At 40.6% G+C, this 25,759-nt stretch overlaps 1 protein-coding gene across 1 annotated transcript in view; it reads right to left on the bottom strand.

The window, feature by feature from the left end:
* Nucleotides 1-17,278: 17,278 nt before the first annotated feature.
* LOC133364551 (collagen alpha-1(XXV) chain-like) overlaps nucleotides 17,279-25,759 on the bottom strand; it is a 234,213-nt gene continuing 225,732 nt past the window's right edge. The window contains exons 35-37 of the mRNA XM_061585422.1: nucleotides 24,487-24,573; nucleotides 19,412-19,450; nucleotides 17,279-18,253 (exon numbers count right to left, since the gene is read on the bottom strand). Of these exons, the coding sequence (XP_061441406.1) occupies nucleotides 18,221-18,253; nucleotides 19,412-19,450; nucleotides 24,487-24,573 (159 nt within the window). The 3' untranslated portion in view covers nucleotides 17,279-18,220. The remainder of the gene's footprint in view (nucleotides 18,254-19,411; nucleotides 19,451-24,486; nucleotides 24,574-25,759) is intronic.

Genomic DNA, 25,759 nt, shown 5'->3' with positions numbered 1-25,759 from the left:
TTGGAATACTGTGTACTGTTCTGGTCGCCTCACCTCAAAAAGGATATTGTAGAATTGAAAAGGTTGAGAAAAGGGCAACCAGAATGATCAAGGGGATGGAGTGACTCCCCTATGAGGAAAGGTTGCAGCATTGGGGGCTTTTTAGTTCAGAGAAAAGGTGAGTCAGAGGTGACATGGCAGAAGTGTACAAAATTATGCATGGTATGGCAGAAGTGGATACAGAAAAGTTTTTCTCCCTCATAACGCTAAAACTCATGGACGTTCAATGAAGCTGAATGTTGGAAGATTCAGGACAGACAAGAAAAAGTACTTTAGTGAGAAGCTAACCATCAATGCATCAAATATGAGGAAAATGTTTGCTAGTCACAGACAGTTGCCCAGACCCTGCGCAACAAAAGCTGCCTGTCTGCAGGTAGTGGAAATGTTTTGCCTTTACACAAGCCCCTATTTGGGCCTCTGGATCGTGCGGAAAGGCTATACATGAGCAGGGTGAGCATGCTAAGACCCCCCCTGCACCACTATGCTCACTAGTTGGAAGGAGAAGTCTAAAGTCTAAGTCATGTGTGGCACCTCCTTGAGGAAAGGATTTCCTATGCCAGTTGGGGGAGAACTATGGGTATAGTGCCACCCAAGGGGGGCATGAAGCAGAGCTGAATAGTCTGAATAGGTCTCACGATACCTCCTTATCTGAATTGGGACCAGCCAGCAAACCATTTTGTGTTGTTTCTAAACTGCAAAAGCGTCTTTTTCTTGCAGCAATTGCACAAAAGCTTCTGTGGCTCTTTAGAGAAGACCATTTCACATGCGGGTGGGAAAACCAAGTAGTCTCAGGCTCCTCAGACCCTTCATGTAGCTTGTAGGATGGTTTGTGTGCTACCCACCCTCCACAATCTTATTCTTTGTATGAAAACTTTTGGGAAGCCAGCAGGTTTTTGAGCTGTATTCACAACTGGTTAAAACCTTTTTGAACATCCTACAAATTGTGCTGGAGCTCTATTCTCGTAGCACACCACCTGCAGGCTACTTCACATATGTCATAGGATGTAAGAAAGAGTGCAAGGATGTAGATGGCACTAAAAGCATTTTTATTTTGCACTTCCGAAGTCTATAATTAGAAATTTAAAATCTGTATTGGCCACCCTGTTTCAAAAGAGGTCTTTTCCACGCTTGTGTGCCCATAAATGTGGCTATGTTTCATGGAACTATGATTTACTTTTCTTTCTTTTAAAAAAGAAAGGGCATTAGCCAGCCAGTAATATATTATTATTTTAACATAGCAAGCTTCAGTTTTGGACAGCATTCATATCACACTGAACCACTAGGTGGCAATCTGTGAAGCGTTTTGATGAAGCTGTAAAAGTGTTCTTCAAGTCCGTGTGGAATCTTTATCAGAAGAACACAGTACTGTAGGTTTTGAAGAAGTGAGATTACACGTGTAAAAGATTTCTTCAAGTCCATGTGGAATCTCTGTCCCAACACATAAATTAAAGTAAATCAAGATGCTGTGAGGCACCAGTTATTTTTGTACACCCCTATAAGTAAGGAACCCTGAGGGAAACAGCTATTTAAAAGAACAGGACATGAGAAGGCAGCTCACTGAGTGAATACTGATCATTTGTTTTCCAAAGTCTGATTGAAAGATGGACATTTTAGGGCATCAGATTATGAATGCCACATGGGCCAATTAGTACAAGAAATCAAAAAGCCTAAGGCAAGTTGGGAGTTTGATGATTGAGAAATTGTTTCAAAAACCTTTTGACAGAATCCCTCACCAAAGACCTAGCATTTTTACAGCATTTTCCTTTGCAAATTTAGCAGTCAGGGGATAAGAGGAGAGGGTTTTTTAATGTACGGATTGCTTAACTAGTTAAAAAGTAAGAAGCAGACAGTGGGAATAAATGGATAGTTCTCACAATTGAGGGATATAATCAGTGGAGTCTCCCAAGGACCTGTGTTGGGAGGACCAGTCCTCTTAAAACTTGTCCATAAATGCCTTTGAATGTGTGTGCATGTGTGAACAATGTGGCCAGGTTTGCTGGTAACACCAAATTATTTAGGGGGGTTAAAAGCAAAAAGAAATAGCAAAGGAATCTCTCAGAGCTGGGGGTTGTTACTATTATGTGCCTTCAAGTTGATTACAACTTATGGCGACCCTATGAATCAGTGACCTCCAATAGCATCTGTCATGAACCACCCTGTTCAGATCTTCTAAGTTCAGGTCTGTGGCTTCCTTTATGGAATCAATCCGTCTCTTGTTTGGCCTTCCTCTTTTTCTACTCCCTGTTTTCCCCAGCATTATTATCTTTTCTAGTGAATCATGGCTACTCATTAGGTGTCCAAAGTATGATAGCCTCAGTTTCATCATTTTAGCTTCTAGTGATAGTTCTGGTTTAATTTGTTCTAACACCCAATTATTTGTCTTTTTCGCGATCCATGGTATCCACAATCCTCCAACATCACATTTCAAATGAGTTGAATTTTCTCTTATCTTCTTTTTTCACTGTCCAACTTTCACATCCGTACATAGAGATCGGGAATACAATGGTCGAAATGATCCTAACTTTAGTGTTCAGTGATACATCTTTGCATTTGAGGACTTTTCTAGTTCTCTCACAGCTACCCTCCCTAGTCCTAGCCTTCTTCTGATTTCTTGACTATTGTCTCCATTTTGGTTAAAGACTGTGCCAAGGTATTGTACCTTGATAAGTTCAATGTTCTCATTGTCATCTTCAAAGTTACATAAATCTTCTGTTGTCATTACTTTACTCTTCTTGACATTCAGCTGTAGTCCTGCTTTTGTGCTTTCTCCTTTAACTTTCATTAGCATTCATTTCAAATCATACTGGTTTCTGCTAGTAGTATGGTATTGCCTGCATATCTTAAATATCCTAAAGGAGACATTTGGTCTTAAAGTGAAACTGTCTTCTCTGTGCATGTCAAAGATGATCTCAGGTGGGTAGCTAGCTCCACCTAGTGGCTGGAGGCAGAAAGAGCGCTGTTCAATTTTGCAGACATCCTGCTCTCCACTGCTCCTTGCCACAGTTCTTGATGACAAGCCAACTATACAAGTAAAGGACATGACAGCAACCACACAAATCTGAAGAAAACAAGGAGCACTCATACACTCTCTGCTAAAGGCCCACGCTGAAATACTAATGGCAGCCCAGCCCTCCTACGGAGTGGCCCTGAGATCATCTTTGACATGCACAAAGAAGACAGTTTCACAGTAAGACCAACTGTCTCTTCTCCTGTGCATGGAAAGGACACACCAGAGCTGACCCATGTAAGATGAGATATCACTGGGCTGTAAAACATTGGTCTGAGAGAATGTGCTGTAGCACTCTCCTCCCAAAGGCCGCCTCAGCGGACATGTATTTATTTTGTAATGTTTAATAAAGGTATTTGGAGTAACCCATGTAGCTGCTCTGCATATGTCTAGGCGAGAAGCATTGCGGGAGAATGCTACCGATGTGGCTGCCACCCTAGTGGACTGGGCCACTATCATGGCTGGGCGGACCAGCCTCAGGGAAGTGCATGCCAATGTGGTACATGCTTTAATCCACCAGGCTAGTGTTGAAGTGGAAACCTTATTTCCTAACAAAGCTAGGTGAAAGGACACAAACAAGCTATCTGTTTTGTGGAGGAATTTTTTTTTTTGAGATATATACTTTTAGGGCTCTCCGCATGTCTAGTGAGTGCCACATCTTCTCTGTGGGGTGGACTGGGTCAGGACAGAAAGAGGGAAGCACAAGCTCTTGTTGACAGTGAAAGTTTGACAGCACTTTATGGCGAAATGAAGGGACAGTGTGGACAACTACTCTATCCTTATGAAACACACAATAACACTTACCAACAGAGAGGGCATTCAGCTCACACACTCTACAGGCCGAGGTATTGGCCACAAGGAACAATGCTTTAAAGGACAGTAAACAAACAGGGACTTTACTGAATGGTTCAAATGGAGGTTTTTGGAGGGCACTTTGTACAGGTCCCAAGTTGGGTAGAGATGCACTGTAGGTGGTGCAGATATCGTTGTTCCATGGAGGAAAGCTTCAGGAAGGAATGAGATCCCAGTGGGTTGTCTGAGGATCTGGACAGGATAGTCGATAGAGCTGAAGTTTGGTGCCTCAAGGTGTTAGGTCTGAGTCCCAATGATAAGCCATCTTGTAGGAAAGAGAGGCTCTCATTGATACCTGCTTTCCTAGGGAGTATCTTCTTCTGTGACCAAATGGAGAAGGCCTTCCATGTACTCTCATATATCCGTAACAGTGGATGGACGTCGAGAGGCCATCACTGTTTTCACTACTGGAGGCAGAATACCCTTTCTCAGGAGATGTTGCCTCTCAACTTCCAGACATGAAGCACCAGCCATGCAGAAGCTGCCCCTGCAATAGCAGGTCTTCCCTGCGGGGAATCTTCCACGGACGATTGACTGATATGTTGAGGAGCTCTGGGAACCAGGGTCTCCTTGGCCAAAACGGGGCTACCAGTAGAACTGTTGCCCTCTTGGCTTGAATCTTTTGGATCACCCTGGGAATTATTGGAAGTGGTGGGAAGGCATACAGTTGTCCTAGAGGCCACTGGGATGTCAGAGCATCTATTCCTTCCACCTCTGGCATTGCATACCTGGTGAAGAACCTTTTCACCTGGTGGTTGAGGTGAGTGGGGAACAGGTCCACTTTGACTCTTCCGAAGCGCGTTACCATCTCCTGAAAAGCGATTGGGTGAAGTTTCCATTTTCCCTGAGGGACTTTCTCCCAACTCAATGAGTCTGCTTTTCCATTGTCCTCCCCCTTCAGGTATTCTGCCAGGATTGAGTCCAGATGTGTCTCCACCCACTAGAACAGAAGTGAGGCTTCCCTCTGGAGGTAACTGAGCACGTACCTCCCTGATGGTTCAAATGAGCTTTGGCTGTCACATTCTCTGTTCTGACAAGCATTGCCCCCAACTGTCTTGACTAAGACTAAGTGTCTTAGTGCAGATGAATCGTACGAAGTTCAAGAAGTTTGATGGGGAGTAAGGACTCCTGTAGTGACCATGTGCCTTGCACCATCTGGCCATTGCATATCACTCCCAAGCCCATGAGGCTGGCATCTGATGGGATGAAAGTTCGTGGAGGATCCTGGAACGGCATGCCCCTTAGCAGATTGGGTTCATGTGCCCACAAACTGCTGGTGATAGCACCAATCTCCAGTGCTGTCTGGCTGCTATCTCGCTTTGGAAAGGAAGCAGTGCCCACTGCAGGGGATGAGAGTGGTGACATGCCCATGGAATAGTTTGGAAAGTTGAGACCATCAACCTCAGAGCCATTGCTAGGTGCATGAGGTCCACTGATGGAGAGGTCAGAAGATGTGATACTGCTTTGCATATCTTGTTTACTCTGTCCTGCGCCAATGTTATAATTCCCTGCTGTGAGTCTAGAGTGGCTCCCAGATGTACTATGCAATGGGATGGATACAGCTGGCTCTTGGCTTGGTTGATCAAGGAGCCATGGTCCTTCAGAAAGGCTAAGGTGACCTGCAGATCCTCCCAAGCCTTGTGCACCGATGGGGACTGAACTAGGAAGTCATCCTGATAGGGAAAAACATGGACTCCCTGTGTCCTGAGATGTGCTACCAGGGTAACCGCAACCTTTGTGAATACCCTGGGGGTAGATGACAGACTGAAGGGCATGGCCCTTTACTGGAAGTGGCTTTCCCCCACTGCAAACCTGAGGTAGCACCTGTGAAGTGGAAATATAGGGACATGTAGGTAAGCCTCCTTCAGATCAATCGAGGTGAGGAAGTCTCCCTGTCTCAGAGCCTCCTTGATTGTCATCAAGGTGTCCATGCGAAACTTGCAGTATTTTATGTACTCATTCAGATTCTTCAGGTTGAGTACTGCTCTGAATGAGCTGTCTTTCTTCGCAACTGTAAAGAAGAGTAATTTCCCAAGAATCTCTGTCCTGCCAGGACAGCTTCTATTGCTGCAATTTGCAGTAGTTGAGAAATTGCCTGTTGAATTTTCCCTTTTTTGTGGAGATGTAGAGACGTGATGGCATGAACCTTGGATGAGGGGGATGTGAATTCCAGCAGTAACCCATACCGGAGGGTCTGCAGCACCCATTGGTCCAATGAAATCTCCCTCCATTGATGAGCAAACCATTGGAGGCAGCTTCCCACTGGAGCGGTGCTCGTGTCAGAATTAATGTTCATTTCCTTGCGACTGGGTTCTGAACCCAAATCTGTTGGAGAAGTGCGGTTGTCCCTGGACCTCGTTGCACTGTCTATTCCAGAAGGGATGGCTAAACCGGCCCTCCTTTGCCCTTCCCGATGGCTTGGAGCCTCAAAAAGACTGACATGTTTGGTAAGGGTGGAAGGATCTCCGAAAGGATCTTCTGTCATCCCTTTTTCTGACAAAGGGCATTGACTTCTTGACACCAGCAAAGGCGTTGCCGCCAAACAACTTCCCTCGCACATAGGGTTCTGAGGCCAAATTGGAGCAGGCTATAGGATCAGCCTCCCAGTGGTGCAACCAAAGGGTCCTTCGAGTAAAAATGCCAGCTGCCAGTGACCTTGCTGAAAATTGCATGACGCCCATAGATGCATCTGCCATGAAGGTCACTGCCCCAGAAACTTTCAGTAGAGACTTGCGGACTCGGGCTGGATTCTGCTGCGGACCATCCAATAGGTCTTCCAACCAGAGAAGGGAGGCTCTTGCAAACACCAAGGAGGCTGACACTGCCTGAATGGATAACACACTAGTCTCATGGATTCTCCTGAGACCCTGGTCCATTTTGCATTCTGTGGGGTCCTTGAGATGGGCATCAGAGTCCTTTGGGCTCAAGGACTGGTTTAGTAAATTCACTATGGGGGTGTCCACCAGCGGGACTTTCAGCTGATCCATGATGTTTTGCTCCAGCATATAATATTTGTTAGCAGTTAGAAATGAATTCTTAAATTGCAATGGAACGTCAAACTCAGACTTGATAACCATGGGCAGTAATGATGAGAGTTTAAGTACCCTTGCCTTGGGCTTTGGGTCTGAACACACTGCTGATACTCTAGATGCTGAGGGGGCTGGAGGATCTTCTGGAGAATTTAGACTCAGTGGTTCCATCTCCTTGCACAAGAGGGGGAGAAAGTGAGCTTTCTGGAAGATCCTGTTGGTCGAAACCTCTCCAGATTCCAAATCCCCACTCCATTCTTTTCATCTAGGACAATTAACCCATTGTCTGAGTCAACCCTTGGATCTTCCGGAGAATGAGGGTGTCTGCCTTGAGCAGTGTTGTAGGGGTCTGGTGGCGGCTATGTGTTTAAAGATGAGCAGAGTATGGAGAAACCCTGCACCACGTGCACCCTTGATGGGGCCTGGGTGGATAATCCTGCTGCAGCAGTGTCCTCTATAAGATGTTGCGTGAGAACTGAAGAGGCAGATAGATCTCTGGCTAGGTCCATCAAAAGAGTCCCTCAGCTGATCCTTCAATTGTTGCAGTATCTGGGCTGAATTGTAACTGTATAGGCCGAGCATGAGAACAAAAGGGCTGGTGCAGGGCCACCACCCTGCAGTGGCTGAGCATGAGGAAGGTTGGGGCTGGGCCACTCCCCCCCGCCTCCTGCCGGGCTTGAAGAGACATGGGTGCTTCTTGAAAGCCAGAGAAAGCCTCTGGAGAGGACCTTGTAGAGAAAATGGAATTTAAGGAAGGAGGGTGTTGAACGCCTTCCTCCTCAGACAGGGATTCTTGGTCTCTTTGTGTCCTACGGATGGTGCTGTGAGAATCTTTTGCTGCAGCTCGGCACTGGTTATGTAGCTCTTGCCAGTTGCTGCGGTCCTGCCTATTGCTTTCTGTTGCCTAGTCTTCTGAAGCCACCCTGCCCACTAGTGCGCATGCCTCAGCGGGAACCACTGATTTGCAGGTTGCTTTCCCCATTGGGAACAACCAGTGTTGTGGGGCTTACAGGGGCAGGCAGCCAAGATGGGTGGTGACAACAACCGTGAGCCCAGAACGTCTCTGTAGGTGTCTCCTGTGGACGGGGGCATGGTGATGTGGGTGGTGACAGAGGCAGGAAAGGCCCTCCGCAGCGGTGCACTCTTGGCGAGGCCGCTGTCCTTTGCGGAGGAAGCCATTAGGACCATTGATGAGGTCGAATGGAGGCTGCTGCATGCCATGAGGCCAATGGGGGGGCACTAATTTCACAGGAGGCGGGAAATGGGCTGATCCTGAGGCAGGGAGGACAATCCTCTTTCAAAAGTGGCCTAAACACTGTGGTTTGGTCTCCAGGGAAGCGAGTAAAACCACTTTTTCATCATTTTTTTAAACACAAAAAAAAAGGGGGGGAAAGGGAACACCAACACTCAGAAAGGGAGAGCAGAACAACCTAGAAAGGGACAACACTGAGACAAACAATACAGGCCTGTGGCAAGGAGCTGCGGAGAGCAGGAAGTCCCTGCAAAATTAAATAACGCTCTTTCTGCCTTCAACCTCTGGGTGGAGCTTGCTATCCACCTGCAATCATATTTCAATGCACAGGAGAATGACATTTCTCTGTCCAGTTTCACACCTCCTTCATCTTGATCCAATCCCGCTTTCCGTATGGTATGTTCTGCGTATAGATTAAACAAATAGGGTGATAAAATACACCCATCTCACACCCTTGCTGATGGGGAACCAATCAGTTGCTCCATATTCTGTCTTTACAGTAGCCTCTTGTCCAGAGTATAGGTTGCGCATCAGGACAATCAGATGCTGTGGCATCCCCATTTCTTTTAAAGCATTCCATAGTTTTTCATGATCTACACAATAAAAGGCTTTGGAGCTGGGGGAATGGGCATTAAAATAGCACATGCTGTTCAGTGTTAGCAAATGCACATTGGGGCAAAACAGCAACAAAAATTCACATATGCGCTGGTTGGATCTGAGCTAGTGGTGACACTGACCAAGAAAGGAAACTTGAGGTCCTAGCGGACAAATAAAAATGTCAGCTTAATGTGTGGCTGTTGTGAACAAGGCACCTGTTTTTCTGTTTTGTTTGCCACTCTAAGCTCTTTTGGGAGGAAGGTCAAATTAAATAGAAAGTAAATAAATAAATAAATGAACAGTGTGCAGCTCTAGCCATCACACCTCACAAAAGTTACATTTGAGACTTTTTAGTTCAGAAAAAAAGGTGTGATGGAGCTGTGTACAAAAAGAGCTGTGTGAAGAAAATGGATAAGGGGCCTTTCTAATAATACAAGAACCTGGGGTCATTCAATGAAGCAAAGTGGTAGGCGTTTCAGGTCAGACAAGAGGAAGCACTTCTTCATATAGCACATAGATAAACTATGGAATGGATTACCTGTAGTGATGGCCATCGATTTGGATGTTTTTAAAAGGGGATTAGACAAATTCATGGAGGATGTCTCTATCAATGGATGCTAGTCATGATGGCTTTATGATATCACCAGTATCAGGCAGTATGCCTCTGAATACCTGTTGTTGGGAATCACAAATAGGGAAAGTGCTGTTGTACGCATGTCCTGCTTGCAGGCTTCCCATTAGACATTTAGTTTACCACTGTGGTAACAAGAGCTTGTATTAGGTGGGCCTTTGGTCTAATGCAGCAGAGCTTTTCTTATATTCTCATGTCCTTTAAAGACTCCCATGTGAAACCCTAACACTGTTTAGTCTCCAGAACTCAAAAGAGTTTGTGTACAGTTAAAGCAGTATGTAATGGAAGTAGGACACATATGTGCTTCATCATTAGACACTGTCTTTGTAAAATTGTGAATTTTGATGTACCTCTGAACGAAAACAAGGACAGGGTGTAATTTCCATGGTTTGTTGCAAATATCTGAATGATACCAAAACTCAAGATATTGAGAGATGCGAAGGCCCGGGGGGAAAACCCCAAACATTTTTCTGTCGTTTTTCCCTGAAAAATTGAAAAAAAAAAGCAGGAAAAAAGTTTTTTCCTGAATTATTTTGGCTTTTCCCTAGGCCTTCACATCTCTACTAGTATCTGACTCCACCACTTGACTTCACCAGAAGCAAAGCCATTAATACATCTGGAGTCAGCATGCTTGCTGCAACGTGTGTAGATACACTGTCCACCTACCATCTGATGGGGCCCAACTATAGTGTTTTGTAGGAAGCATTCCTTGAGCCTTAATTCTCCTGAGATCTACCCACAAGGCAATGGGGGCAGCAATTCATGTTAATTATTCATGTTAATGTGCACTTGCCATGTTCCAAAGCCATAATGGGGTTAAGTGAATACTCGATGGTGATGCCACCAAACTGTTTCCATCTTTTGATTCTGCTGCTTATGACACCTTATATTTTGGGTCTCCCCACTTATTCCACAGCCAGTCTCCAGTGGATGCTGTTCCCGTATCTGAGACTTCAGAACCTGCTTGATGGCAATACAACTCTACATAGAGGTTAGAAAATGTTCACAGGATAACATGATTATGGAACCAAGTCATGTGGGCTTTTGCCGCCCTGGGTTCCTACTGGGAGGAAGGGCAGGATATAAATCAAATAAATAAATAAATAGTTGCTCAACTTTAAGTTTTTATCTTGTGTTTTGTTTTTATCTCATTTTATCTAGTTCTCAAGAAATTTTATTGAAAGTGTTTTAATTTTTATTGCTTTTTATGTAAACTGCTTAGATATCTTTATTATATTAAACAGCATGAGTTTTTAAAAATCAGTCAATCAAGATTAGGTAGAGAAAGGAAGAATGCTGACTGGAGGGTAACATGGAAGGATGCAGCAGCAGAAGTCCTCATAGCCTAGGGAAGGGCTGTGGCTCAGTGGTAGAACAACTGTTTTGCATGCAGATGGTCCCAGGTTCAAGCCCCAGCATCTCCACTGCTATCTGAAAGCCTAGGGAGCCACTGCCAGTCAGTGTAGGTAATGCTGAGTTAGATGGACCAATGGTCTGACTCAGTGCAAGTGTAGCTTCCTATGGTCACAATGAGAATGGTCAGAGCTTGGAAAAGTTACTTTTTTGAACTACAGCTCCCATCAGCCCAATCCAGTGGCCATAATACAGAGTTTCAGTAGTGGCTGTATTGTTGAGCTAGAGTCCATTTTTAGGATTCTACTATTATAAAGCACAAATAGAATCCTATAAATATAAAGGTGTCTTAACTTGTTCAGGTCTTTTACTTTTTGAGAATTCATGCACTGTTTATAGCTGGCTTGCATCGTTTCCCATCGTTCTTGTTTTATTGCATTATTGCTGCTTTGGTATCCTTCATGTTAGCCACTCTGAGAGAAGAATTTCTGAAGAGTGAGATAGACATTGGCCCAGTTCAGACATCAAAATAAACAATAGTTTAAAATAAGCTATGGATTAATGTGAATGAGTAGCGTGTTGGTACATGCTGCTCAAAAGCCCCAGCTGTTTCTTCCTTTAGCACGCCAAGGAAGATATAGACCACAGGTTGGCATTCTGTTACATGCAAAACTGTACTCATGGTTTGTTTCCCCCAAACAAGCCATGAGTAATATCTTCCACTTATGGTTTGTTTAGAGAGAAACAAATCATGAGCGCTGATGTGCACATGTGTAGCAAGCCTCTGGTTTGTTTCTTTCCCGGTGTGCCAAAGAACAGAGTGGGGAGCAGTACAGTGGGGACTTTTGAGCTGTTTGCACCAGCACACTGCTCATTCACAGTAAACCATAGTTTGTTGGTTTAATGTGACCTGTGAACTGGGCCACTGTGAGATTGTAGAACATCTTTACTACTTTCAAGGCCCAAAAGTTGTGGGAACAGTTTCAACTTACAATTTCTATGCTTTTTGTGAGAAGGTGAGTTTGTAAGAATTCCTCTCTTAATCTGAGGGTATTTTAAATCCTACAACGTGAATTTAGAGTTTCTGAAATTCTAGGCAGAGGCAAATACTGGCTAATATATTCAAGAGCATCTGGAAGAAAATATTGGAGTTAAAGCCAATTGTTTCTTTGTAGTAATATTTTTAATAGGTGGTCATTTAGGAAGACACTCTTCAGTGAAACTGAATTGTGCAAAGTGTACCCTTTTTGAAGTAGCAAGCCAGTTTTTAGAACTCAAGGAGAACAGAGAGAAAGCTTTATAACAATGCAAAGTACCCTCAATTGTAAGATTAAGAGTTTAATAATTACACACTTTTTACATTATGAAAATAAGTCATAAATAGTGTAAAAATAATTCTGAAGATCAACTTCTCACAAGCTAGGAACAAAATCCAAATACAAAACTCAAAGAAACAGGAACAATTTTAAAAACGGAAAAGAACAGGAGAAACCAGGATAATTTTACAAAGAAAATAAAATAAAGATAATAATTCATACTGTTTGATATGGCTCAGCCTTGAATTATGTCTGAACCAGAAGCCCCACTTAAGTAAAAATGTGTAACAAATTAAAAATGGTGATTTAAATCTTGAAATAATTTACACAGCCATAGTTTTTACAGCGATGACACTCAGAATATACGATATGAGAATGACCCATGTAATATTTTCCATAGTGACATTTCAACCCAAATTTCATCTTAAGAGAGACCACTATGAAATACAAAAATAACTGCACATACAGATCAATTAAAAAGTAAAAAATACAATAAAAATATATTTTCCAAAAAGAAAAAATCAGATACATACACCTTTAAAAAAATTGTTACTAGGTTGCATGATACTATATTTCCCAAACATGTACAATGTAAATATCCACAATGAAATGGCAAAATCCATTGGGAAGTTCTCTTGCACAAGCCCCAATTAAATGTATGAAAGTTGCCCAGGGCTTTGATAGTATTCTTGTGTAACTCCCTTTCATTTTATTGGAGTTGCGCAGGAGAGCTGGACAAGAGATTGTGGCCAACATTAACAATATGTAAAACAAATTCTTCTCCAAATCAAATGCTTCTATATTATCTCAAAGCAATACCAAATATGACTGAGGGAATTTTGATGGATTTTCAGCGAAATGTAAAGAGGTAAACACTGAAGGTCCCTGGTTGAATAAGGCTTCCTGTTCTGCAAGGAAAGACAATTCTATTTCTGAGCAGCATAATTAACAGGATGTATTTCAAAAACTAATATAAAAAAATGCAAACAATCTCCAATATTGCAGAAGGCTCATCCTTTTTAACATCCATTTCATTGTTTTGGTGACCTTGCTACATGCTCGGACAGCGATAATTAGAAATCAGGTTGATATTGTTTGCAATGTCCAGTCAACCACTGGACATTTTGAGAAATGAATTTCATTTTCATAGCGTTGGACCTCTCAGACTGATACTGAAATGCCATGAAAGAAAGAAAAAACAGATGCTAGTGTTGGTTCTGTCAGCTGTTGGTGAGCTGTAAGTCTCATTATTCACAGCGACTGGAGACCGACTTTTTTTTTTGAAAAGTAGTTTTTGTGTGAAAATGAAAAGGCTTTTGTTAAGTAAAACAAAAAGATACAGACGTACAGATGCAACTGTTTGAAACCTTATTCTCTTGTAAAAGATTGCACCCATTCTTGTAGCTTTTAAACTTAAAAAATAATTACACAGAACAATTCCATTATACAAAATAAATCCAACAACATATTTTCATAGTTAACAATGCCCTATGTAAACTAGAGTTGCATCCAATGATTCTAAATGATGAATAGATTCAGAACCTACAAGAATGTTACTGGATCGTCTCATTCTTAGACTTAACATCTTTGTTATTGTACCAAAAGTCAAAATTCCATTACCAGGTTCCCTTAATTAAAAACAACAATCCAGAAACAACTAAATTAACAATAATGTAACTGCAAAGCCTAATAGTTATCTTTCCAGTCCCATTTAAAGCTAAAATACTTTCAAACCTGTACATAATACTGACTTTGGAGAACAATGTATTTCAAGTCTTTATAGTGTGATACATAGGCAAACATAAAGAAAAGTAACATGGCAGTGAGAAATAATATAACAGCTCCACCCCCAGAGCTCTTGAATGTTTTGATGCACAAATGGAGCTCTCTGTGGTCATTAACTTCAATGGGAGAGGGTGTCTCTGCATACACAACTTGTGAACATATGAATCTTCCTCCTCCATTTAAATGAACAATGTAGGCAAATAGTTGGGAGACCTTTGGCACAGAAATGACACCTCTGAATCAGGATTTTTATATCTAAGCCCCTTATAGATACACTAGGGAACACAATATTGCTCAACCTCTCTATAATGTATTTCAGTTATTCTAAAATTACAAATACATTAGAGAAATAAATGTTTAATTCTTGATGTTATATGAACTGTAGTTCCAAACCTTATCCCTCACAATTATCTGTTTTCTAAACACCTTGAAAAATACAACTTCTCAGTTTATAGAAATTAAAGGAAAACAGCATCTTAGCTTATAGAATTTAAGGAAGGACTACTGTGAACTATGTTGGTTTCAGGCATACTGTTTCTTTGCTAAGTAAAAGATACCCATGAGGACGTGCACCAAATAAATACTGAAAAACAGCCAAAGAAAAATAACCACAGATACAAGATGCTGGGGTTGTAGAACTTACGTTTCCAATGTTTGGAATAAAAAAATAGATCACTCCACCAAATCTGCAAATTTTAAAGCAAATACTAACCCTATAGAAAAATGTTACTAAAACCGTAGCAGTAAAACATAAAACAGCTACACTAGAGACACATAATAATAAAAAATAGCACCAAAATAATTATCAAAGATCAACACAAAGGCACTGCATGTCTTCAGAAAATGACTGTATAAGTCAGAGTGAGCATATTTGCATTTTATCGGGCAATATAGATAGGTTTTTTTTTAAAGAATCTGGCACCATTTTGGTATTTCCTTGGACTCACAATCTAACTAATCAGATTACAATGCAGATCTACCCGGATAGCACCATAAAATGGAATGGGCTCCTATTATCAAACAAAAGCATTTTTATTAAATATAGTGTGCCAGTACTAAGCAGATGTATACAAAACCTATGGAACAGTAAAGGATGAAAAGACCAAAATAAACCAACAACATCTGGACAACTACTGTTTCCCTTTTCCTGAACTAAAGGCTGTTCACATAGGGCATGCCTGTCTATTGCTAGGTATATGTTATCAATATGACTGGCAATCACAACGGAAATAGCTGACAGCCCTTTCTGTGATTATATAAATTCACGTTACATTGTCCTTAGATGTGTATGCCCAAGGATGGCTAGGGAGCTAGCGCAAAGTATTTTAAATGAACTGGCACACAGGTTTATTCATTTACATTCACAGTGCATGAGTTTAATTTCACTTTAAAATTAGTGGTTGATACCCTATTGTTAAATCACTTCAAAGTGGATTGAAAATATGATTCTTCTTGTGTGGAAGGGCAAAGCTCATGTGTGCTACAGGTTCAATGTAGGGTTCCTCAGAGCTCTGTTCTCTGTCCTTGGTAGGCATGCTTGCAAGCCACATGTTGGGTCATTCAAGGAAATGGTAGGTTTGTCTGCAGCTCTCATCTGTCCAATCCACCCTTCCTATTCCGCTTGTTCAATTTATGTGAGCAGTGCTAGTGTAATTTGACCAAGCGGAAGGGTAAAATGGGGGCATGGGAAGTGCTTGCAGACACTCCATTCTTGGTGCACTGCCTCTGCATGCATCTGTGCATGGGTGCTGGGGTAAAGGTGGGGAAACAGAAACACTTTGTTTTGCCCTATAGGGAACCTTCTGTACATGGGCACTAGACTCCGACAAGGAAAGGCTCATACCCCTGGTGTTTTAAACCACAAGAGGGATAAATCGAGACACTTGTGCCTTAGTCATCTGTAATACAAAACTCTTAACAAAAATGTACAGTCGGAATGTACATGGAGAGTTTGCAGCCTTCTTCATTACATAATAAAATTTGCTATAAATATTGACATCAGACCAGATTTAAAATTATGCATTAAGTATGTACTTGGTTATAAAAATATCTCACATTACAGAGAAAATGATAAAATATTAATATATAGGAATACTATGCTTTGCAAGTGTGTATTGTCAGCATGTCTGTGTATCAATACATTATGTATACATACACATGCACACACATACTGATCAATCTGATTTATCTCATTTAGGTATTTAAAATGTTTAAATCCTGCTTTTCTACACACTCAGGGAAGCTTACAATAACATAAAATAAAATCACAACAAAGAAAGTATTTAGCAAAGATAAGCATCCCCTTTTTCGAGGTCCCTGAATATTTATTTATTATTTGATTTATATCCTGCCCTTCCTCCCAGCAGGAGGATTTCCCCCCCTTTTACTCAGAGGGCATCACCAAAACTTTGACAAAACAATTGTTAGAAATGTTAAGATGAAAGCTTCAGCATTAAAACAGTTATTGTTGAAAATAAGTTCCCCCAGCTCTTAGGGTGTGTAGGAAGGGAGGTTGTTTTAAATCTGAAAAATGTTCTTTTCTTTAAATGGCTCTGATGCTCTGAAATTGAAATCTGAAGTAAAAAAGCAACTAAGTTCTAGAGGTACTGTTTATCTGTAAGGCAGTACTAAGCTAACGGCCCAGTTCAGACATCATGTTAAACCATATTTTATCATTATGAGAATAATCCTAGGTGAGCCTTGGTCTTGGGCGCTCCCATGTCTCCCATCCTCCTCTGCACAGTGAGAAGTTCAGAAAGGTTCACTTCCATTTTATATTAAGTACAGCTTGTCATTATGTCCAAACTCGTACAACCTGTAGTTAATGTTAATTATGGGTTACTGAAACAAGCCAACTTCACACTTAATTTAAGAAGGTGGCTTGTTTCAATAAACCATGATTAAGAGTGACCATACTTTAGGAATAAGGCAACATACTATACTTCAGTTAATCTAAAGTGGAAATAGAAGCTTTTGTTCTTCTTGAAGAAATGGCAGAGAAGGAGAGTAGGGCATGAGCCTGAGGCTTGCTGCAGCATGTTATCATGCTAAACAATGGTCTAGCCACTAAACATGCTAAACAGTTATTTAGCATGATGCCCAATACAACCATTATTCAGTCATGGAATCATAATAATTCTGGTTTCAAGATGATGCACATTACATATTTGGAGCAACTGATGCTTGTTTCCAGAAACACATGACAGTGTCTTGCTGACATTATTTTACATGCGTATGAAATCTCTAATTTGGTCAGACATCTTTTTTTATGAATGCACATAAAAGTTTAATAACAATTTCAATACTGATAACGTCTTTTTAAAAAAAGCAAAGTGGCACAGTATGGAACATAAATTAGTTTTTTAGGATGACTACAAATGAACCTCATGAACATAAAGATAAAAATTAAAAGGTTAAGCAGATGTATTCAAAACATAGAAATGAAAACTTTTTTTTAGCAATAAGCAACACAATCTGCATATTTAGAATAAGTTCCATTGAGTTCAATGAGACATCCCCAGAGAAGAATGCAGGATTGCATCTTAAAAATCAGATTAAATTAATGATATATTTGAGACAAAAATGTACAGTGTCCATGTTACTGTCATGCAATAATAATTCTTTCCCTCCCGATTGCACACTCTTTGGGGTACAGAACCCCCAAACAAGACAACTGTAGAAGAAAAAATGCATATGAATAAATGAACTTGTACAAGCAAAAAACAAGTATTTGCTTTGCAGCAGTAAAGACCTCATAGATCCAAAAAAAGACAACACTGAAAAGACAACACTGAAGAAGTTGAACATAATTGCGTTTTTCAAAAACTTAAATCTCAGTAAGCATGTATCTGGAAGAGAACTGAAATATGCATCAAATAAAATTAAATATATTTTCCAGATTTGATTTTTCATCAGGAACTTCTAAAATCCAAACAATGAGCCATATAGAGTCAGATCTGTTCCATTCTTTTTGAGGAAGGCATTTACGACATCTCTTGTGAAGAATACTTTCCCTCCCACAATCTCAAAATGCAGTATATGAAACAAATACTGCACCAATCCTTGAAGAAGGTCACCAAATGTTCCATTTGGTATCTTTCTGCAACTTTATCAACTTACTCACAAAGCAAGATCTTCTTTCCTTCTTGGTTAAATATTCAACAGGGCCTTGCGTTGAAATCCACCCAATGTAAATGTCTTGTGACTGTGAGCAGTGCAAGCAAACGGAGGCCGATGAACAGGTTTCATCCTTTTTGACAAAGGTAGCTTCATAACCCAGAAGACTGAAAGCCATCTACTGATGGAAGGAACTGCAGTTCCCTCCAAATTCAAGACCATTGTCTTAATCTCCTCCTCTTATCATTTTTTTGCAATAAGCCATGGTGTGACTCCCTTAAGATGACAAAAAGAACAATTCAGGTGTCTGAATTAAAAATCACAGCAAGCAATCATTGTAGCACATGGGGATGACCATACAACAAGCTGTTTTTGCACACCAGTCATGCTTCTGATTTTAGTCAGCACAAGCAAGCATGTGGACTGTGACAGGGCTTATGAAGGTGAACATGGAAGCAAAGTCACTATATTCTAATGGCAATCAGGTACAGTACATTTCATAGCATTGAGCTCATATTTGGTCACAGTTTCATGTAAACTGGTTCATGGCACTTATTGTCCATGCAGGTTCAAAATCCAAAACCAAAAAGTGGAAAACTGCAGAAACAACTCAAATGTCTATGGGTGATCTCTCTTTAGAGATTAACTCCATAGAGAGACTAATGCTTGATTTTGCAAGTTTGTTACACAGTTTATATTTTGCTGGATTGCAGATGTACGTGAAGAATAGATGCACACATGGACTACTGCAAACAAGTAGAAGCAGCTACATGTAAACATATTTCAGACTTGGAAAATCAATGGTTCCATTTTCAACTATAAATACAAGAGTGGAGCGTTATATACACAACTTCATGCTTGCAAAGTTAGATTCATCACTGCAAAGAGACAAAAAGAAATATTTTGGCAAGGTTAGTATTGTAGAATTCAAATGTCCGCTTCAGCTTCTAAATCAGTGGTTCCCTAACATTTTTCCACATGGACCAATTGAAATTTTTTTAAGATCTTGGTGATTTTTCTGTCTGTTGTAGCAACTGTAATGTGCTATGCTAGATGCTAAATAATTTTTAATTGCATTTTACAGACATGCCATGGACCTCCTGAATGAAGCTAGCAGACCAGTGTGGGAACCCCCTGGTCTAAATAATAGGTAGGATAAAAAGATCCATAAGCAGAGTTCCACTCACAGAACAGGACATTCTGAATTCCCATGAATGGGAAAGGGAACACAATTTTCACTGATTCCCCCTACATTCTGTAGCCCTCCAAAACAGTGTGGGAATCTGTAGGGGGGTCATCAAAACCTTCCTTTCTAAAATCTAAGCTTTTTGTTAATATTCTGTCTTTCCCCTTGGCTGACTGAACTCATTTTGCCTAATGGTATGAGATATGAAGGTATTAAAAAGTAGACACAGAAGATTTCCAGGGTCTCACCTTTTGCCAACAGCCAGGCATTGGTAACCCATCTGGACCCTGTTTGAAGAACAAAGTTCATTATTGAGCTTGACAGCATCTGTCACCAAACACCCACACTGTTCCATATCCCCGAAATGAAAACTCTAATTTAGGAAGATGAGTAAAATTGAAACATTCAATAGAAGAATGGGTGGGATGCATGACGATTTTCTTAATATATATAATCCCGTGTTCCTTGGATTTGCTGAAGAAAAAATAACCACCACAGGAACACTTTAAAGTTTAACAAATGCCTTATTTTGTGCAAATCTATTTATGGCTTTGGAATCTCCATTGATCCATAGATAATAGGGGTAATGGAATGACAATTAGGGTTCCAATCCAGCAATAAGCATGTTGTAGGTGGCCGTTACCAGTTCACTGCCTCGGCTCAGCTGTGGAGCTGAACTGGACTAATTAGTCTATTTGGGCAGGACTGGAAAAGCTGAGAAATGATCAACTATTCAGAATGATTTTATTTATTTGTTTCATTTTTAGACCGCCCATAGCTAGTAGCTCTCTGGGCGGTGTACAAAACAATTGACAATAATGTATCATTTCTATCTGGAGTTCATTGGAATTACTCTCCCAGAAATAAGCCAATTTAATTATAGACTAGCTACATCCAAACACGCTGGTATATTTTCAGTAAGAAATGTTTAAAATTAAAACTCTCTCAATGCTCTAAAAGAAAACCAATTTAACCTAAGTTCACAGAAACAATAAGAACATAAGAGTCCTGCTGGATCAGTCCAGCATTATCTTCCCACAGTGGCCAATCAGATGCCTATGGGAAGCCCATAAGCAGGGCATTAGTGCAATAACAGTCTGCACTTGTGATTGCAGCAACTGGTACTGAAAGGTATACCGCCTCTGATGTACGTAAGAAAATATAGCTGTCATGACTAGTAGATGATTTATTTATTTAATTTATATTCATTCAGTCATTCATTTGATTTATACCCTGCCCTTCTTTGCAAAAGAGCCCAGGATGGCAAATGGGAAGGATATCCTGACTGAGTGGAGCTCTTATACATGTGAAGGAGCTCATGCACTGGAGTTACTTTATGGAAAACCATGTGCAATGCACAATGGGTGGAGTAAGCAGATGTAACTTTAGAGGAGTGTCTAAAAGCATGGTCCCTCTCTCAGCTGAATACAACATTGCCATACAATGAGTAATGGAGGCACAGGGCTTCAGAGTACCTGAATTACATTGTCTTCATTGGCCTTTAAGAGTTAATTTTAATACTTAAGTTATAACAGAACCTCGGTTCTTAAAGCTGCTATGTCAGGGACTTAAGATGAGATAGCACTGCTACTACACAAGTGCAACACCACAAACAATGACCAGTGGTGTAGCTAGAGGTGGACCTCGGGGCTGAAGTCTGGGGCTCCCAAATTACCACCCAGAATCTGGCAAAAGATGGGGGCAGAAGCAAATAGGCCCCATGTTATCACCTGGGGTGGTATGGGCATGCTGGGGTCCACTGGGGGAAAAAGCATCCTCCTGCCCCCCATTTGTAAGGCATTTTATAGTTGGGGCAGCTGCACAGACATGTACATGGCCATTTTATTCTTATTGACATTTTTTTTTTGCTCTAACTTTTCAGGAATTTAGAAGCAGTTGTAAAAGATGGAATGATGGTGGTAGGAGGAGAAGGGAAATGTATTTGTCTATTTCACCACTGAAATAAAGGGGACCTCTCATAAGACCATTAAGTCCAGGGTCTAGCTGCACCACTGAGACAGACCAGAGAAAATATTTAGGATTAGGGTGCTAATCAGGTTAACCCAATAATTCTGGTTCTGATTATTTGTTGGGTACTCCTATTTATAATTTCAGTTTCCCCAAGAACACAGTGGGATTGTTAATAAGTGGAACCAATTCTGGAATGCACCAAGAGATCCTTCACATTATTGGTCTTTAAATGATGGGAAAATCTGACCTTGCAAATTTACAAGGTTGAACAGGGCAGTTTTGTAAGTTACACTTGAATTTTCTATCCGCCAACAATTCTGGTGATTTCCTCCTCTTTTTGGAGTTCTTCAATAACTTCAGCAAAACAGTGATTACACTCTTAGTGGCTATTAAGTTTGTCTTATAGCTGCCTGTCTCTGGGGCAAAAAAAGGTAAAGGTGTCCCCCGCACTTATAGTGCGAGTCGTTTCCGACTCTTAGGGTGACGTCTTGCAACGTTTACTAGGCAGACCATTTTTTAAAATATGGGGTGGGATTGCCAGTTCCTTCCCCGGCCTTTCTTTACCCCCCAGCATATGCCAGGGCATATGGGGCAGTTTCCCTTTATTTCCAGACAAAAATGATACTGCAAAGGCAAACATTAAAAAAAATTATGAAAGCATGCTTGATTTATTTGCAACCAAATACGTGAACTATAGGTTATCATTAATCAGAGGCAAACCAAATATAACATGGACTATGTGGTCAGATAAAGACTCCTGATAGATTAGAAACATTGCACTTGAAATAAAATCTACTTAACTTTAACATTCATCTTTAAAGAATGGTGTTTAAACTATACAAACAGTATCAGAACATGCAGATCAAATCTAACTGCTAACCGTTAAAAACTCTTTGGCATTTTCTAGAAATGTGTAGATAATGTTGATTTTTAAAATGAAGAAAAATAATAATCATATATTGAAAATTATGAAAATAAAGAGTGTTGCCAGATTGGTACATGGGACAGGGATCAATGAGTAGAATTTTAGTATAGGTAGGAGCTTGAACTCATGCTAACATAGATTGGGGAATTGTTGTGTACAGTATATTGTGGAAAATTAAGTTCCAAAGGAAAGACTGTTACACTGAAAACATTTAAGAATCAAAGACAATAAAGGCGCTGGGCTGCAGGCCATTAACTCCTTAGAAAGGTATGATAAAAGTTTGTTTTCAGATGTGCATAGCATTCCAATCTGTAATAGTGGAACTGATTGTGGGGACTATAGGGTATGTCTTTTTTTTTTTGCCTAAAATTATATAGACAGACTAGTTCCAGGTGAATGTGTCCTAAATGTCTATATAATTTCAGACCAAATATATATATATATATATATACACACACACTCTGGTGTCAGTGTTTTTAATACTGGCAGCTATTGAAAGCTCCATGGAGCATTCAATTAAAGTGTCTATTCTAATGTAGAAAAAACCCCTCAACCAATCGATATCAGAGGAATCTCTTTACTCACGCACAATAGAATTGTGTGAGCTCAGAGTACTTCATTGGCATTGAACAGACTGGAGCAGCTGTCAATCATCCAATACTCGATATGTATACATTGGAGCCCATGGCCTTGATCTTTTAGGCACAAAAAGAGCTGCTCTCCATGTGTGTATTTCCCCATTAAATTCAGAGCTTGGAAAAGTTACTTTTTTGAACTACAACTCCCATCAGCCCAATCCAGTGGCCATGCTGGCTGGGGCTGATGGGAGTTGTAATTCAAAAAAGTAACTTTTCCAAGCTCTGATTAAATTAAATTAAACAGAAGGTTATGCATGGGGCTATCCCCTCTATTGAAGTTAACAAGGAAGTCTCCATAGGTGTTGTCAGTGTTGTATACTGGTTAGAGTGCTGGACTAGCTCCTGGGAGATCAGGGTTCAAATCCCCTTTCAGTCATAAAGCTCACTGAGTGACCATGGGCCAGTCACAGTCTCTAAAGCCTAACCTACCTCACAGTATTGTTGTTGCAAAGATAAAACGAGGAGAGAAGAACCATGTAAATCACCCTTGACTTCCTTGGAGGAAAGGTGGGATATAAATGTAATAAATAATAAATAGGTACACATAGGCAAGGGAGCTCCATAGGCACGTTTCAATTAATGTGCCCATAAGTGCTTACTGATGTGGAGTGTCTGTGTGGAGCCACCATATTGATATTGTTGCAGGGAAGTATCATTGACTTCACATAAATGTGACTTCCATTAAAGTTTAATTTCTCTACCCCCTCACCTGTGCAGCATACATAGTATCCCAATTTAAGTAGAAAACTCACACAAGCACGCTCAAGATTTAAAAGTGTAAAATATGTTGAGGAGGGAGCTAAGGTGGAATGGGAAGGGCAAGCATAAAAATTATACATTATTTAAGTTGGTCAGTCATATGATTTGTGTATCTGTTTGGTATCAGCAGAGAGGGCAACTTCATTCATAGTAAGTAGGGATGGAACACACTTTGGTGGTGGTGATGAGGATGGGGAGAAAGACAAGCAATCCTGAAAGGGGGGGATTATACTTTTCGTAAATGTTGGAATAAAAACAAACTCAGGACCAGTGTGTGATGCGGGCGCAGAATGCTTAGTGTTACGTTGCAGATATTGACAGGATGTGTGATCTCTGGATACTGTTATGATCACCAAAGCAGCCAGTTCGATCATGCACATGCATGTATGGGGAGATATAATGTAAAGTCTGGTCGTTTTAAACTTTACATTGGTAACAACTGACTAGAAACACAGGAATCACATGCAGGGTTGGTAGGAAAGAGCAATACTGTACCAATTGGCAAGGGGCATCCAGCCCATCCAGGCCAGGCTGGCCTGGTTCCCCTTTTTCCCCCTTAACTCCTCGGAATCCCTGTTTGTAAAGATTAACTTGCAACGTTACTAAGAAATGTCTTTTACATTGACTTAGCTGGAAAAAGCAAAGAAGGATGATCCAAAAGAGGAGCAAACTAACAGAAGGGTGACAAGTAATAACGCTGGTATTTTGTCTCTTAGAAACAAGCCACATATCACAACAAGTGACCTATATGACAAACAACAGCTAATATCCCGAATGCAAACCTTTATGCCACAAATTATGAAAATGTTTGCCATTAATATCTATTATATTTTTAAATTTTTCATTTTTTAAAAGGGAGTTAGACCAAAGGTCACTTACGATTTAATTTTTTAAACACTGGACAATTGGATTCTTTGGTCTGAATAAATATCAGTATTACTCAAAAGCTGTAGTTTGCTCCTCCTTATGTTGTGACAACCGTACTATCTACTGTACGAGGAGACATTTCTAATACATGAGTGAGACATACCAATGGGCAAGGTGCATCTAATCCAGGGGCACCCTGTTCTCCTTTCTCCCCTTTAGGCCCCTTTTTGCCTTTCTTTCCCTTTTCCCCCTGTGTGGACACAATGGTTTGGATAAAACAAATATTTCATTCTTTTCAGGGAAAAAAAAAGAGATGCTTTAAAAGGTTTTTTTTTAAGCCGATGGAGGGCTGAAAGGACACTTACCACTGTGTTCTAGTTTGCATGATGCATCACGTGGAAAAATAAAGTATATGATGATCAAAAGCAACAACTGCATCAGTTTGATGGTTTCATTGAGCTTCTGTATTGATGCCATTATTATGCATGCTTTGAATCCTAAAGCAGGGCTTGGCTGGTTACTTGACTCAAAGAAGCATCTGAAAACACTTTCAAATAAAATCCACCCAGATCAGCCTATGCTTGAAGTCATGCAAGTTCCAATGCATTAACCAAGGCCCAGTTCATTCACATTTCACCACAGTTGCTCAGGAACTGCCTTCCTGACCTTGTTTATGATTCTTTCCCAAGACAATGATGTTCTTCCCAAGGAAAGTGACATTTGCAAGGGAAGGAATCACCTCAGTCACACACTTCTTACATGCATGCATAGATTTCTACAGTTGTGTGGGCTCAGCGACAGGGAAGTGGCTCCCTTTGCCACTGGAGTGAAATGTGAACGGCATCTGAGATCCTGTCCTTCTCAATCGAAAAGGAAAACTCATGCCTTTATGCACATGGAGCTTCCCACTCCATTGAAATGGGAAATCCTGTTCATAGAAGAACAGGCATGCAAATGTATGCAAATATTATTCTGGATTGGGCTTTATGTCTGGAAAATCCTTTTGTCAATGAGGGAGCAATTGTCCTAAGAGAGCTACCTTAATGTTTAGGATAGATCTCTCTCTCTCTCCATCCTGAGGCTAGAGTTCAATTTAACAACTGAACAGAGCTGTTTACTGTAGCTTCAGTGTACAGAATAAAACTGAATGAGAGGGGAAGATAAGATGAACTGAATCTGTAGTGGATTTTAAGGAGGTCAATTTGCTGCAGCATGTCTTTTCCCAAGTGATCTTTTTGTTATTAGCTTTAATAGGGTCTTGGCCAAACATGCTCTGTTAATCCCATTCTTAAAAAGTTCAATAAAGGGTCATCAGTTGCCTAGAGAATCAAGGCTGAATTCCTTTTCCAACCCTGTAAAAGGATTCAAAAGAAAGCTTCGTGATCAGAAGATACTCGAATGCTTTTCCAATGTACATTCTTCTTCTAATACAATAT

The sequence above is a fragment of the Rhineura floridana genome, chromosome 9, assembly GCF_030035675.1.
Source record: "Rhineura floridana isolate rRhiFlo1 chromosome 9, rRhiFlo1.hap2, whole genome shotgun sequence".
Classification (NCBI taxonomy): domain Eukaryota; kingdom Metazoa; phylum Chordata; class Lepidosauria; order Squamata; family Rhineuridae; genus Rhineura; species Rhineura floridana.
This window is presented reverse-complemented; position numbering and strand designations above follow the sequence as displayed.